The sequence below is a fragment of the Chaetodon trifascialis genome, chromosome 6, assembly GCF_039877785.1.
Source record: "Chaetodon trifascialis isolate fChaTrf1 chromosome 6, fChaTrf1.hap1, whole genome shotgun sequence".
In the NCBI taxonomy this organism is placed as follows: Eukaryota; Metazoa; Chordata; class Actinopteri; order Chaetodontiformes; family Chaetodontidae; genus Chaetodon; species Chaetodon trifascialis.
This window is the reverse complement of record NC_092061.1, coordinates 19,366,494-19,382,160: the sequence shown is the minus strand read 5'-3', so window position 1 is coordinate 19,382,160 and position 15,667 is coordinate 19,366,494. Positions and strand designations below refer to the sequence as shown.

Genomic DNA, 15,667 nt, shown 5'->3' with positions numbered 1-15,667 from the left:
GTGCAGTTAATCATTTGTCTGCATGAGATAGAAGATGTTTTAAATAACATGTTTTGTATCCAGCACTGCGAGAAGAATGAATCCTTCAGTCTAGCAATATAACATAAAACAACTTCAATTATGACAATTAATGGTTGAAGTGATCTGGTAAGAAAACATTTGTTGGTTCCAGCTTGTCAAACATGAGGCTTTGCTTCTTTTTATATGACTGTAAAGCAGATGTTTTTGGGTTTGGACTTTTGGTTGGGGATTTTAAAAAAAAAAAAAAAAACAACCTTGGGCTCAGGGAAACTGTGAGCAGCATTTTTCTGTATTTTCTGATGTTTTACAGATGAAACAATTTATCATAAAAATAAGATACAGATTGAACACCAGTGAAAATAATCATCAGATGCGGGCCCAGTTTGATTTGTGCCTCGTCTACCAGCACCGTGAATTTAAATAAACTACACTATATTTCTTCTGCTGCTTTTTCAGTACAACTATCCAGCTCAAGAACATACAGACAAACTGAACCTGAATAAATGAGTGGAGAAACATACATGCAGATGCTTCCATACATGGCATCATTAAATGGATTCACAAGTACAAAAATGATGCGAAACATATGTGATTCACAGTCACCAGATCTCAATCCAGTTGAACACCTTTGGGAGGTTTTTGATCAGCATGTCAGACAGAGATCTCCACCATCATCAAAACACCAAATGTGAAAGAATGGTGATGGAGCTGAAGCTGCTCTGGTGGCTCATGGTGGCCCTACACCTCTCTGGCTTCCCTTATTTTCCCATAAACCTCATCGCAGCCACAGTGAGCAGAGATTATTAACAGATATTCCTTACACTTGCACAAACTGGTTGGACAGAGACATTACACAGTGGTACTGGTCTCATGCACACAGCTGCAGAGTGGAGTAATACAGTGCAGTACTCAGCATGCATGATGCAAGTGCCTGGGTGGAGGGGACTCTAGTGGCCTCACACACACACACACACACACACACACACACACACACACACACACACACACACACACACACACACACACACACACACACACACACACACACACACACACACACACACACACACACACAGAGCCTGGTATTTCCTGGCTCTGCCTGTGAGCTCTATACGCCTAATTACTCATAAGAAAAGTAGAGCCAACATTTGATCAACACCTCATAGTGCCGCAGCTCCACACCAGGACCAGCAAGACACATCCGTTCACATAAAAAAAAACAGGAAACAAAACAGAAAAACAATAAGTACATTAAAGCTGCACATTCCTGCCCTGCATGAAGCAGAGCCCCCGACTGTGATCTATTAGCTTCTCCTAGAAACTCACAGGGCCGTGCCAGACCCCGCTGCCAAATTCAACAACTTAACTGTGCACATGATGATGCAGACTGGAGGAAATGTTTGAGCTTCCTCTGCAAGCACTGAAGCAGCCCGTATCGGTCTTTTCTCATAGATGGTCAAGCAAAACAATCAGACATGTCAAAGATGCTGTGATTCTGCAGGCTGGCTGTGCAACACAGGAAAAATTCATACCATGATTCGACACACCACACACTACATTGCATCCCTTGCAGTGTGACTGCTGTATTGTCCATGTATTTATTGTTAATGCTTAAATAAAACATTGTGCAGCTAATGGCTGCAGAAAGCACCTTTAAAACACTGACAATGAACGGATTAATGCACACTGAGATACAGTCACATTTAAACAAACCAGCTCTACATCTATTAAACAAACACTGTTGTGTTAAGACGCTTAGTGTCCAGAGCCATCAGGACCAGTCAATAAAACAAACTATTACCCTGTTTAGTTGACAAAGACACAGCGCCCTGTCCTTTTGGCACAAGTTATTGTAAGCTCACAGCACTTACATAGACACACATGAACACAATAGGGAAGTGATTAACGGGGCACTGTAAGAAAACAGCACCACAGGGAATTTCAAGAGGCAGCTGGGTTCAACCCATCGGCCCGACTCCGACGGCTGCTTTCTGAGTTTTCTGTCCACAACATAGTGGTGGCATTCAAGTCAGGCCAAAGCCATCGTGGTCTGCTCTGAGCCATGACTCTGCCTCTGCAGGGTTTTTATTTTAGACAAGCCAGGACTTCACTGCACAAGGGAAGATAGCTTTGGTGCTGTGGTGTTATTTTATGTTGATCTAGCAGCAGACAAAAATCACACACAAGAATCACATTTCAGATCATCACAATTTGTAATTGTTCTGCCCAAATGTCAACATCGTGATCACAGATATGTATTAATGCTGTTCAGAATGTTGGGTTTTCTTTAAAGCCTCAGACGATGTTGTGAGGACCACATTCAGTAAATATTTTTGGACTATTATTTTAAGAATATGGCATCAGTCCTGCAGCTGAGTGTAGTGACTGATGCTCAGGTTAAACTGGGATCAGCTGAGGTTTTATTTGAAATATGTGCTCGATGCTTTGTTGCTCAACGCACTGAGGCGTCCCACACCCCACATTTGGCAGAGAAAAGCCTTACTACACAAACTGGAAGGCAGTAGTATTGTCTTTTGTGCAGACTCAAACCACCTATAATCACATCTGTAACAATCCCAAAATCGACAAAAACAAAACTGAACAAAACCCCAACCCCGACACCCCCCTTCATTCCACAATATGACCATAATGGTTGTACTGTGTTAGCATGTAGCTTTACAGGACACAAGCTTACCGGCTCTTCTTAATATATTTATCTAAAATAAATGTTCCTTTCCTTAACTGAAAACTGAGTGACGGAAGTATTGGAGTCATTTTTACGGCCACTTGATGAACGCAAGTCATCAATCTTTTTAGCTCCATTTTTGGTCTCCACCAACTCCCTCACTCACTCAGTGAGTCAGGTGATAATTCACTGTAGGTTCATCACCACTAGAGCTTTACTAAATTTTAAGTTCAACTGTTCAACTTTATACAAGTAGACAAGCTAGCAAGACTAATGACAAGGTGCCTACTTTGCATCAGTCACATGATCTTTACCTTGGTCCTTCAAGAGCCTGCCCAAAACACTGGATACTACACTTGCCATAATGCAACTCTTCCTGTTGGACTCCACCTGTGTTGTAACTGCCTGCATCTTTCAATCTCCACGCCTCCAGTTTGCAGACTCCATTAAAAACTGTAAACAAGTCTAAAGACCTTGATGCCATCGTTTGTGTTACTTCCTCAGACTTGAAAAAGCTCCTCCAGTGGCACAGAAGACATGGATCGTCCAAAATGCTTTACATGCTGAGTAGCGCTACTCATAAACATTTAACTGTCAGTCTGTGAAATGCTAGATACTTTTAACAAAAGAAAACTTCACCACTGGTAATAGTTTGGCTGAAGTTTGGTAATAGCTTGGTATGAACAACACACATGCAGAAAATATCAATATATACATCAGACTAATTTTCCATTTTATTGGCCGACTACCTGATCAACTTAATCATTCAGAGAGAATATTACCCTGTTTTGAGCACTGGCCACTACACTGGAACACTAAGGTTTTGCACTAAGGTTTTGCTGTCTTCTTGAAATTCTTTCAGTGCGGCAGGTGACCACATTGGCATGTTAACTGCCAACACAGCAGAGAGGCTATTTTTAGAGTTTGCAGGGGGAGGAGGTTAGCACCGTTAGCGTAGCATTCCTCGCCATTTTTCACATTCTGTGATAAAAACACGAGCCCTTGAAGTAAATCCACTAGATCTGCATCCTAAAATAAAGCATCATGTGTCAGAGTTGTATGTGTGGTGGCAGACTGACGCTGAGGACGGTGTGTGAGTGTCCTGCATGCTGAGCATTCCTGGAGGGATTTGGTAAGACGCTTCACTCTCTCCTGTTAGTCTGGCCAGGAATGTGAGCCGTCTGCAGGTGTGTGTTCAGAGCGCCTCCTCGGCTGACAGCGTTTATTTCACACTGAAGCGTGGAAATCTTTCTTCTCTGTGTGTGCGCTGTGTGAACACACCTCAGTGTGTTTCAGAGGCACAACAGGTGCAGACAAAACTTACAGACGAGTGAAGCAGTTTGTGCAAAAAGTGCTTCATTTTCTGTCCACCATGAACTAATGTTTAACATTCCAGCAAGTATGTGAGATGTTCATGGGAAGAATATGAGCGCAGATACACCCAGCACAAATTTAAGCATCCTTTTTTCATTTTTCTAGTTTTTGAATTCACTAAACAAAGTTTGACTCTGACATTCATTGAAATAATTGAGTCATACTGAAAGGTACAACCAGAACAAGGTATTAGTTTTGTTGTTTACTGACTTACTGTGGCCTGGTATGTCATATCATGTCTTCATTTTTATCAAATGTTGCTATCCAAAAAAAAAAAAAGAAGTAATTAATTATCTGAGTTTACCTGGAAAAGGTTTTGTCTAATGTGATGTGATGCAGGAGCTGACTGGTTAAATACAGGCCTGACACAAGCCTGAAACTGGACACCTAGTCTACATTTAGTCCCAATGTTTCCTCATCCAACCAAGTTCATTTTAGTAACGCTGAGCACATATTGTTCATGAGGCAGCCAGGACTCATCTGATGTCAAAGTTTGTTATTATTAACCCACACTGTGTACTGCAGGAAACTTTTGTCACACTGCTGTGACCGACTTTAACCACCTCCACCCCAATAACATCAGTATGACTGTGATGATACAGTCTGATGAACAGGACGGAGGAAAACACTCCTTTCACACACCAACAAGATAAAAACACGACATCCTACAGCATTACAAATACACGCACAATCAAAACTGAACCTCATCTGACAGACATAAAGTAACAAAAGGGTTGGTTACCTGGTCCATTGCCATTCACGTGCATGGTTTGAGCCATGGCTGCAGCTGTGCGCTCTGTCCCACAACAAGACCTACTGCAGTCATGCAACTGCCATGCATCAAGTCCAGATTACCATGCAACCTGCAAACTGAGACAAAACACAAAGGAAACATTTACTCACACATCAAGTCAGACAGGTAAGCAGCAATTAACAAAACACTGTATATGTCCTTATTAGCACTATTTTCATCAGTGGAAGCACAGCTTACAAATGTAGAGGATAACAGTAAAACAGTATCGTCTGACATGCATTTCATATTCAAAGGACTTTTTCCAAAGGCCTTTTTTAGTGAAAGCTGAAGCCTACTAAATGTGATCGACAGTGCTGACCTCCGCTTTTTCAAAGGTGTGTTTGCATCTGACATTTATGAACATAAGAGGTCCTGTGTGCACCGGCCTGGTCATTATCAATGGATACATTATGAGCAGGAACAAAAGAGCTATTCTCCTCTAATAAAAAGGAGCCAACATGAGGGGGAAAAGTCGACTTCATTGGCCACAGAGAGGGCTGGTTTGTTAACTGAGCATCTGGAGGAGCAAAGACGTGGCCAAGGTTGGCTCAGAAAGACCCAGGCCCTTTTTAGACACCCTTATGACCTCAGACTCCATTTAACAGCAAGACTACTGACCTCACATCCTCTGCCCTGTTCATTGCTGACTCCCAGAGTGGGGTCTAGGCCCCCTAGTGGTCTTTAAAGGGGTTCTTAGGGGTCTTCAGCAAAAAAACAGCTTAATTTCACTACTAGTTATACTTTATTAAAACCTGTTAAAGAAGACATTCTACAGTGTAGCTTAACTGTTTATTGCTTTTTATTTACTCTGTGTAAACGACCTGTAAATCCAATATGGCCATGAAGCAGTCCTGCTCACTGACTGACATCACCCACAATGGTCTAATAGAAAGAGTTATTAAAGGGGTAGTGACCCCCAGTGGGAACAGCATAGCAAGATGTCTACCCAATGGAAAACAGCATACCTGTGTATGAACTACAAACCTATCTGAAAGGCAAGAATAACATCTACAGCAGTCTTCTGAGGGAACATCTGTACGGTCACTTTTACTGAGCCGGCGAGCACATGTAATTCCTTGTTTACAGTAAGCACCCAAATAAAGCAGCGCGGCTATGTCATTAAGCTGATGTGTCTAAATCCTGCCAGTCATCCCCAGGACCAATTATAGATGTGAATCAGCAAGGAATGACATATGAACCAACCGTTACAGGACACACTGGACTGGTCCAACACACAAATAGACCGTAATCACAATTGCTCAAAAGCTGCTCCTAGTCTGAGCTACTCTCCCTCACATTTATATTGAGCTACAGTCACATACTACAATATCCACTCTGATACAGCAGTGTCCTTCCTACAAGACCCTCAGCCTCTAGGCTGTACTTTAGACTTTTGAAAGTATAAATATTTTAGGATCTTCAAAGAGTCAAGACGCCTCCATGCACAATCACCTCTGAGCATTAATCCCATTTCAGCAAAGCGAGTGAAAATACTTCATGCTGGCCCGGTGTTGAAGTGCGGCTGTAGCTTTAAAGCTTTTAGCGAAATGCTAACTCAAAGACCCAACTTCAACCCAAAATACAAGATCTTCTTGCCAACTTCATGCAAATACATGGATGACAAAAAAACTGAACAAAAACAAGCACGAGACTGACCAAACATCTCCCAAGCGTCCGGTTCCATGAGCTGCATGAATGTAAACCTGAAGGAGAAGCAGGAGACCCACAAACACACCGTGAAGCAAAGAAAACAGAAAAACCTGGATTCTGTCATTCTCATCATCACCATCATCACTTATTCATCAAGTCTGTAAGAGGCTTACGATGACAGCTGCAAGACCTGTTGCAAAATTGTATTTTGTAAAAGCTATTTTAAAAAGACAACGTTGTTCTGATGAGGATCTCTGATGATCTATGAGACACATGAGTGATTAATGATCTGTATGTAAGGAAACTCAAACCTTCCAGAGGGCACCAACATTGTGGTGAATAAAGCCCAGTGAAGTGGAGCAGAGTGCATCCACAAAGTTAAAAGCTGATCAATAAACTCTGTGGCCCTGCTGAGATTTTAAAAGACTTCTCTCTCTCCTTCTGCTACACAGCAGCATGACGTTCAGTTAGTGATCGTCATGTTGGATGAACTCACATTTCTACTCAGAATTTACATTTTTCTAGCGTTTCTACAAACACCCTGAAGAAAACATGAGCTCTCAGCCTGTTGCATAATAACAGCTAAACTGGCCAGACTCACTTGAACGCAAACTTTTTTTTTTTTTACAGACTTCAATGTCACATGCATGAGTTCCTGGTTTAAAACAAGCACTGAGGCTTATCAAGTTACATTTCTGGACCTTTTATCCAACAGATGTTTGAGGAATTGGCTCCAACAAACAAGCTTTTCAGCATTTGCGTCCTTGGGATCATGTGAGGTTAAAGAGCGAGATCAAGGTGTTGCTGAGGCCCGTTGAACAGAGTAATGCTGCAGGATGCAAACTCAAACCTCCAGCAGGCATACACCAACAGCGATGTGGTCACATATCTGTTGGTTTGTTACATGTTAACCTTCCTAAACACTCGGATCTGCTACTCTAACAATCTGCTCATGCAACTTACCTGTAACTCTCATTCTAACTTCCTCCAGGTAGCAAGCACAACTGAGGCCACAAGCCCCCGACAACGAGCCTACACCCAACAGCCCTCTGAGCGAAAGGGATAGGTTTCACGGCTAAGATTAGACGACTTCCTCAGATGACAGCCAAACGATCTGTGTCCTATAAGAGGAAACAGGACTTTAGGCTGTTTGAGTAGAACCGACCCCTCCGCTGGGCCTCCAGGTGAAGCGCATGGTGAGTTAATGTGGCTAACAACCTCCAGTCACTCTTAAGCCTGCGCCGACCTTCAACTCGTGGCTGAAAAACAGCTAATGAGGCAGACAACAGAACTTCATGGAAAACCTTTCCATGGATGTTTACACATTAACCAGCAAAGCAGTGTTTCCCTTCAGTCCTCAGCCGCTGAAGGTGAAGACGGAGGGTAAACAAGAGGCCATAATCACCAAATCTTAACCACACTGAGCTTAAGGCACTTAAGGAGACTGGAGACGTTCAAAATAAAAGATGTGTTAATCTGGTGTATCAGGTGATCATTTGGGTTGTACATGAAAATTTGTTGTGTATTTGTTTGTCAAAGTAAATATTTAATACATTTGGAGATTAGGATCCAGACACTGATAATCGATCACATTAGCACAATGAATTAGAGCTTGAACAATTAGTCGATCAATCAGTCGATTTGAAACAATTTTGAAAATCAATTAATCTTTCCAGTCATTTAATCCAAAAAAAAAAAAAAAAAATCCAACACAAACAAACAAAAACATTGCAGCCTTTTACATGACAGAATTTTCAGATAATTGGAAATTGAATATTCGGGGTCTTTTGGACTTAAAACCATTCTTATTCTCATCAGTCACTAAACACAGGAAAACGTTATTTGTATCATCTGTGACAATTTATTTTAACAACCACTATGTGGAGAAACACCAAAATGAATAAGTAAGTAAATGAATAAACATTATTTTCCCCCGAACTGAAGGGGACATCATGTGACGCTAACTACCAACCTCCACCTATCAAACCATCAACTACATGTCAGCAGTGTCTTTCCCACATTGTAAAGCAACAAGTGACATCACACGTGAAAACTCACAATTTATTTAACTGCTCGTTCTTAAAAGGCATTTAATGCTTTGTACAGTCTACTCACTGAAGTCCAAACAGTCAAATGTGTCCCGACGTGAAGCGGCTGACAATCTGTAGCCACAAGCCAAAGCCTTGTATTTGTTAGTCAGTGTGGCATCATACTACTTAATCGCTCTGCTCATTTAGCTGCTTTTTTAGCCCACATGTAGCTTTTAATTCTGGTTTCTAGCATCATTCAGCTTAGAAAGCAGTCATTTTCAGTTTTCACAGGGCAAACCAAACTATCAATCGCTCCCTAAGTCCTTAAACCGATTTTTCCATTTATGTGGACAAAGACAAGATTAAAAAAAAACCACACTCACCATGATTCACTCTAAAAAACTAAACAAAACAAACAGATTTATAAGTAGCCTGATCTGATCCAAATAGCAGTCACAAGCATGACACGACTGAAGAATTGAAAGAAAAAACAGGGCAACGCCGTGAGCCTCCACAAACCAGAACTACTCGTTTTGTTCCACCTCGGCTGTTATCTAAATATGAAACACGAAGCAGGCACGTGTTTTCAGAGCGCAGAGGTGTGACCAGAGTCGCAGGTACATGTCAACTGATTTACAGTGAGTCAGGTCAGGTTACTCCTCACAGGGAGGCATGTGTCTGTGTTCAAACGACAAGCCGCCTCAGTGATTTATTGTGACACTGAGACTGGACAGGCAAGACAAACAAAAACAGATGCAAACTAACAAGTAACCAAACGCAGTCATATCAGACTCTCGGTCTCATGGTGAGACAGTGGAAATCACAGAGGCCAGTGAATTACAGGGGAGCAAAGAAGTTCTCTCAAATATCTAATTTGGCCCCTAAAATGTACACTTTGTACCAAAATAATGAGTTCCCATGAATTACTACATCAATCAGTTCATAAGAGCGCTTCAAGGTTATGATGTCAATTATTGATTGGGCGACAGCTGGAATGTCATTGGTAACTAATTTTATAATTTATTAATTATTAAGTAATTTTACTAGCAAACATTACTCCCCAGTTGTTAGGATTTTCTAAGTTAGATGTCTGATGTGATAATAAATTGAACATCTTTTGGCTTTGGACTGTCGGGTAAAAAGAGACAAATGAAAACTTCATTTTCAGGCTTTAGGAAAATCGGCTTTAGCATTTCATCAGGACATTTTACGGACCAAACAATAAATCAAATAATCATCAGACTAACTGATCTTTAAAATGACAGTTGCAGCTCTATACTGAAGGAAAGTGTGTGGCTGGTGAGGGAGACGGATGGGACACATTCAGTAATCAAGGTGAGACCAAGAGTTCAAGGTTCCTGCTTGTTTGGGAAAACACTGCATGGAAAAAAACAAAAAATAAAGAAAAAGTCAAATTTTAAATGTTGCAAATAATCTATATTATTTCTAAAAAATCAAATCAGGATAAAAAAAATATTCCACTATTCATTCAAACAATCAGCACAAGTACTGTCACAACACTCATGCTGGTGTAAATGTCATCAGCGTGTCTAGACCCATTTGTTCACTACACACAGAGACTTCAGAGAAAAGTCTTGACAGGATGCAGCGTGACCGTTCACATTTTCCACTGTGAAAGTTCAGGCTTTGTAACTTGTGCATCAACAGTAAACAGCATGAGAAGTTAAGAGAGGGCTGTAAAGGTTGCAAACCCACTGCGCTGAATATTCAACAGGGTTGTTTTTCCCCTAATAAAAGCTGAGGCTACAGCTTTAATGGAGGGAAAAAGCCTGCAGAGAAACTGGGATATTTTTATTCAGAGCATCAGAAAGGGCTCAGTAGCATGAAAACACAAACTGTGTGTGCAGCAGCATGCACAGCATTTTATCTTTCTGTGGATAATCGACTTGATTGTGCACAGGTGTCTCCTTCAGAGGTATCTGGGAAGAGAAAAAGACAAAGTCTTGTATGTTTCTGTACTGGTAGCAACAGAAAAGTGCTAATGTACACATGTACTGTATGTGTCGGCATAATTGTAGAACAGCAGTGGCTACTTGTCGTCTCAGCTCTGCATCTGGGCCTCATTAGGAAATGCCTTTGAGGCTTTGCAGGAGAAGCCGCTGTGCCAACTATGGAGAAGACTCGGGCCCGGCAAGGAGGCCAGACGCTCACTATCGTTTGGCAGCGTTAGCCATGGTATTGACCCCAGCTTGTGCTGTCCGACGGTTCGCTTCCCTTTGATGTCCTTCGTGAGCCTGCTGAGCTCAGCTCTGGGGAGCTGCCTCAAAGCCTTTCAATTATCCCAGCAAGGAGGGAGGAACTTACAGGAATGAAAAGTCGGCCGAAGGGATTTTGTCTGTTGCTTTATGGGCCCACTGTCATAAGGTCAGAGGAAGAACAGAAAACACTTCCAGCAATATCCAAGCAGTTAAAGACTTCCCATCTTCAGGTGGATGAGGAAGCTTTTTCTGAAGCCAAATAAAACTTAGGCTAAAATAAAACCCTGTCTTGAATCCAAAGAGGTTGGAGGCAGTTCATTAGAAAAAGGAAAATTTGTCAACAGCAAATATAAGAAGAGTCTACTGCCATGTTAGCAGCTCTGTGAGGCTGTAAATGCTGCTGTCATCACGCTCACATGCTAACACTGACAATGTTAACGTGCTGATGCTTAGCAGATATCATGTTCATCATCTTAATTTAGCATGTTAGCATGCTAACATTGGAGATTTCATCAAGAAAAGCCTTCAGTGCTGCTCTTTGCTCTACTTTCAATGAAGAAACACCCTCCAGTCCTGATATAACTGATGCTAATGCAGCCTCTATGCTAACCTCTTCAGAAACCCTCAGTCTTCCTATAGCTGCCAATACTTCCTCAAAGGAACCTGATTGGTGCGAATGAAACCTGGCCAGGTGGATTCTCGGCTTCCTTGCAGGGTAAATTCTACTGTTGATACTACCTCAAGCAACAATGTGCATGGACACTTATTGCACTTATTCCAAAATAGATGACATGTATCTGCAATAACTGATGAGACGAGTGAAAGAGTGAAAGACACTCCAAAAGTTCATATCTTGCACTCAAAATATTGAAAACAAGCACCGTACCTTTACAAATGGGTTCAGCGAGTGAACTACAGCTCTTAAAAAGTGAAATGTGGAGTCAGTTTTTGGACAAACAAGTGTTCAGTCAAGTACCACAACACAACAACAGTACAGTAGGTCCATAAAGCGAAAGGATGAGTCAACCTTCAGTCAGTCCTGTTGCTGTATAACCACACATCAAGTTATTTCTGGTGGGATCGCGTTCAACTCCCAACTATTCCTCCTCTGGTGCAGCCGCAGGCCTTGTGCATGAGGATAAACATAGCATCCTGCTCTGTTATGGAAATCAAACAAATTACACATACACCCCTGTCATTGTGTCTATTCCTCTGTCCGACCATATCTACCTCATTATATCGCTTTCAAAAAACTTGTACAGTGTGTGTTCAGTAAAAGGTGCCTGAAAATGGATCCTTGAGCACAAACTTCAGAATCAGAGCATGGAGCGGCATTTAAAATGACACAGCGGCAGCTTGGCCCATCTGTGAGACACATGCAGAGACTGCACCCTTAAAATTCAGCAGCTCAGATGCTTTGCAAATGTGGGATTTCAAAATCTTGATTTCTGAGTCTGAGAAAAGGCAAAGCAGGTCATTTACTCAACCGTGTAAGAAACAGATGGCAGAAAAACCTGAACTCTGAAATCACAAAATATTTACACACAGATGAGCTGTAAGCAGCTCACTCACACCAGAGCTGTACAGGAAAGCTGCTCTCAACACCGGTGTCACTTTTCTGATTGGCAAGTAACACAAACTCAACACGTACGCTAAGACAGCACACGCAGGAAAACATCACATCCAGTTATGGAAATGACAGCAGGCCTTCATTCACATCACGAAAGCTCATTTAGCATGAGCTTTTACAGTAATGTTTAACAAACAGCTGCACTAAAGATGCATCTAAAAGAAAAACAGCATTGTTTCTATAGACCCTCTCACATTAGAGAATAATATCAATTCCTAAATCAGACATCTCAACTGGCATGCAAGATACTGGAAAATAGGTTGTGGCTCCACGGTTACTCTCTCTAGCTCTCTTAGCTCTCTACAACACGAGTTCTGCAGGAATCCATTTCTGATGAGTGATGAGAATAAATCAAACTTCTTCTATTCCTTAATCCTAAAATACAACAATGAACACTGATAAAGGATACCGGTAGAGCAATTTCTTCACTTTCCACACAATTGTTGCAGCATTTGACCATCTAAAGGTGAACAGTCACTAAAACACAAGAATGTCTACACTCAAGAAAGCTGTCGATGAGCTTTTATAGAATATATATTTTATAATGTGCTAAACTATGTTTCATCAAACTCCCATTCAAATGTGAGAAACATGAAGAAAAGATGACCAGTGTTGCAAAACCTTCACAGCACTCGGGACTGCTCTACTCTACTGTCACGACAAAAATACACAAGCCTGAACAACGAACATTGTTGTTGGCCACCTCCTTAATAACCTGGGAAAACAGACCACTTTTCAGACAGGTGTGTTTGATTGTTATGCCTCTATTTCAGGAATGTGCTTTATCTGGTTCAACCATTTATCTTGACAGCTGCTCTCCAGAGGATCAGAGTCCCCACAGAAGGATCTGGTGTGCAAGACTGTCAAATGCAAACAAAACAGCAAATCTGCAGGCTTGATGGGATTCGAGCGTCATCTTTCCTCAGCAAGGTTTCAACCACTGAAACAAAGACTTTAATAATACTGAATAATACTGTAATAAAAAAGAAACATCAGTATCTTAGAGCGCTCGGTTCAAAGGTATCTTAGCTCACCCTCTTCAAGATGTGGTTATGATTACACTGACAGCAGATTTATTCTGCTGGATGACAGCCTCAGGAGGCCGGTGGGATACAAATCTGGCAGATGCACTCCAGCACAGTGCTCCACCTACAATTTATTGCTCCGAGATTTACTTTTCTTTTTTCTTTTCAGCCTGCATCGGCTGCATTTGGACACTTTTTCTGGAACGCTGCAGTGAAAGTTTTTGCCAAGTTGCATTTTGTCTCATCTTTTATTGGTTCAATTAGATTTAACCTGCAGCTTGTTTGAGATAATAACATTTATTTTGCAATGAGCAAAACAGGAGGGTGTGGTGCTGAGTGATTTAAGGATCATTTCACCCTCTCTGTGCACCAAAACACCTGAAAATATATAATGTCCTGTAATTTAAGAAAAATGGCTAACTGCTCCGTCACCGAGGTAATGAGCAATCCTCATCAAGACATCTAAAGATTGGTTTCAACTTTCTCACTTACTGCTCCTCAAACGCCAGACTTTAACTTTACCCTTTAGTCCAGAGACTGTGTGGTACATCAGTAATCAACCTATTCAGCTCACTGCAGCGTGAAGTTGCCCTGAGCAGTGATTCAGGACTTCATCCCCTCTGTTAAGGACACACCAGTCCTCTGAACCCTCCTTCCTATGAACACAGCAAGTTCCTTCTGTTGACAACAGCGCCCCCGAGAGGAAAAGACAGTTCAGATCCAGAGAACATGAGGCTCTGCTGCAAAAACTTCAAAACTGCACTCTTGAGAACAGCAACAGCAGAAAAGTAAGATGTTAGAAAAGAATTTTTTGTGTTGGAATTGTGGCTATCAATTATTTTCCATGTTAAGTAACTGAATATTATCTTATTTCATGATCACATCTTCAAATTGTTTGTTTTTCATGTCACAATCCTCGAGGTGTCTGAAAATGATCTCCACATCAAACTTCCTGTTTTGTGCACCTTCAAAGAGCTCAAAACCTTTCATGGATAGAAAGTCACGCTGGATATTGAGTTGGTTTTCCAAACCGCAGAATCATGAGGTAAAACGTCCTCTGTGGATTCATTTCATCTCTTTAGTTCTTGCACCTCTCTGCATCAGTCTTGTTCAGTCTGCTGTTATCGTCCTTCCTTATCCTCCCCACCATACCTCCCTCTCTGCACCCTCCCCCACCCTCCTCTGTCCAGCCTGCACTTGACCAAGGACAGGCTGGAGCCACATATTTGTTTAGCTCTTGAGTGGAGTCACTAAGGCGGAGGAGGGGAGCCATGGGTTGGTGAACACACCCACCACTCATCACCCCATGCAGGGGACCCTCCACAATGGGGCACCAGGCAGACTCGAAATGTTTATGCAGTTCGTCACATTGAGCAGTTCTGTGATCAAGATTGATACTGAACATTTCAGCAAACACTGTCATACCTGTGTTAATAAATTACATGCTTTAGCATTGAGGTCATACTTAGTAAACTCATTTAGCAGTGCAATAAGTCTTCTATTGATACTGACTTCAACCATAGGACACAGCACTAATTGCAAGTTTCATAATTTGATTCTCAAGCAGACGTGAGTCATAGTCTCAAAAACACACAGAAACTCCCAACATGTAACCCAAGAGACCTTAACAAAAGACCACAAGCAGATACTGAACATGACAGTGTGATGGGGTGTGAGGAAGAAGACCGTGTGGCTTCAGCAGGACGTCTTGCACTCCACACACCTCTGAAGCACATCAACACATTATACATTTCTTTGTCAATTTAGTAGTTTGGTTTTCATTTTTGCATCACAACAAACACGCTCATTCCACACTTAAGATGTGACGCTGACTATTTAGCTGTCACCGCAGTAAGGTGAGTCAGTCAGGTGGAGGTTAGAGGACTATGACTGCAGTCCACCACAGTGGCTTTAGCTCAATGGTTGGGTTGCATACCACATACCCATGTACTTAAAGTACAAAAAGTAAAAGTACTCATTCAGCAAAATGGCCCTGGTCACAATAATGAACATCCTATAATGCATTAAAATGACTGTGCTCATCACTTGTGTTGCAGCTGGTAAAGGCGGATCTAATTTTATACTCTGCAACAGCTAAATGTATAAATAACATACCATAAATCACTTGCTGTAGTGATTGTGTGGTAATCTAATTCTGGTGGAGCAACGAGAATAAAACAAAGTTTACAAAGAAAAGAAGAAAGCTCTTTGCTGAGGCAGGAAGTTAAAAAAAGGAAAT

General features: G+C 41.6%; 1 protein-coding gene across 1 annotated transcript in view; it reads right to left on the bottom strand.

Moving 5' to 3' along the window:
* Positions 1 to 15,667, bottom strand: part of kank1a (KN motif and ankyrin repeat domains 1a) — a 57,242-nt gene that overhangs the window by 19,565 nt on the left and 22,010 nt on the right. Inside the window, exon 2 of the mRNA XM_070964683.1 lies at positions 4,824 to 4,951. Coding sequence (XP_070820784.1) covers positions 4,824 to 4,860 — 37 coding nt within the window. The 5' untranslated portion in view covers positions 4,861 to 4,951. The remainder of the gene's footprint in view (positions 1 to 4,823; positions 4,952 to 15,667) is intronic.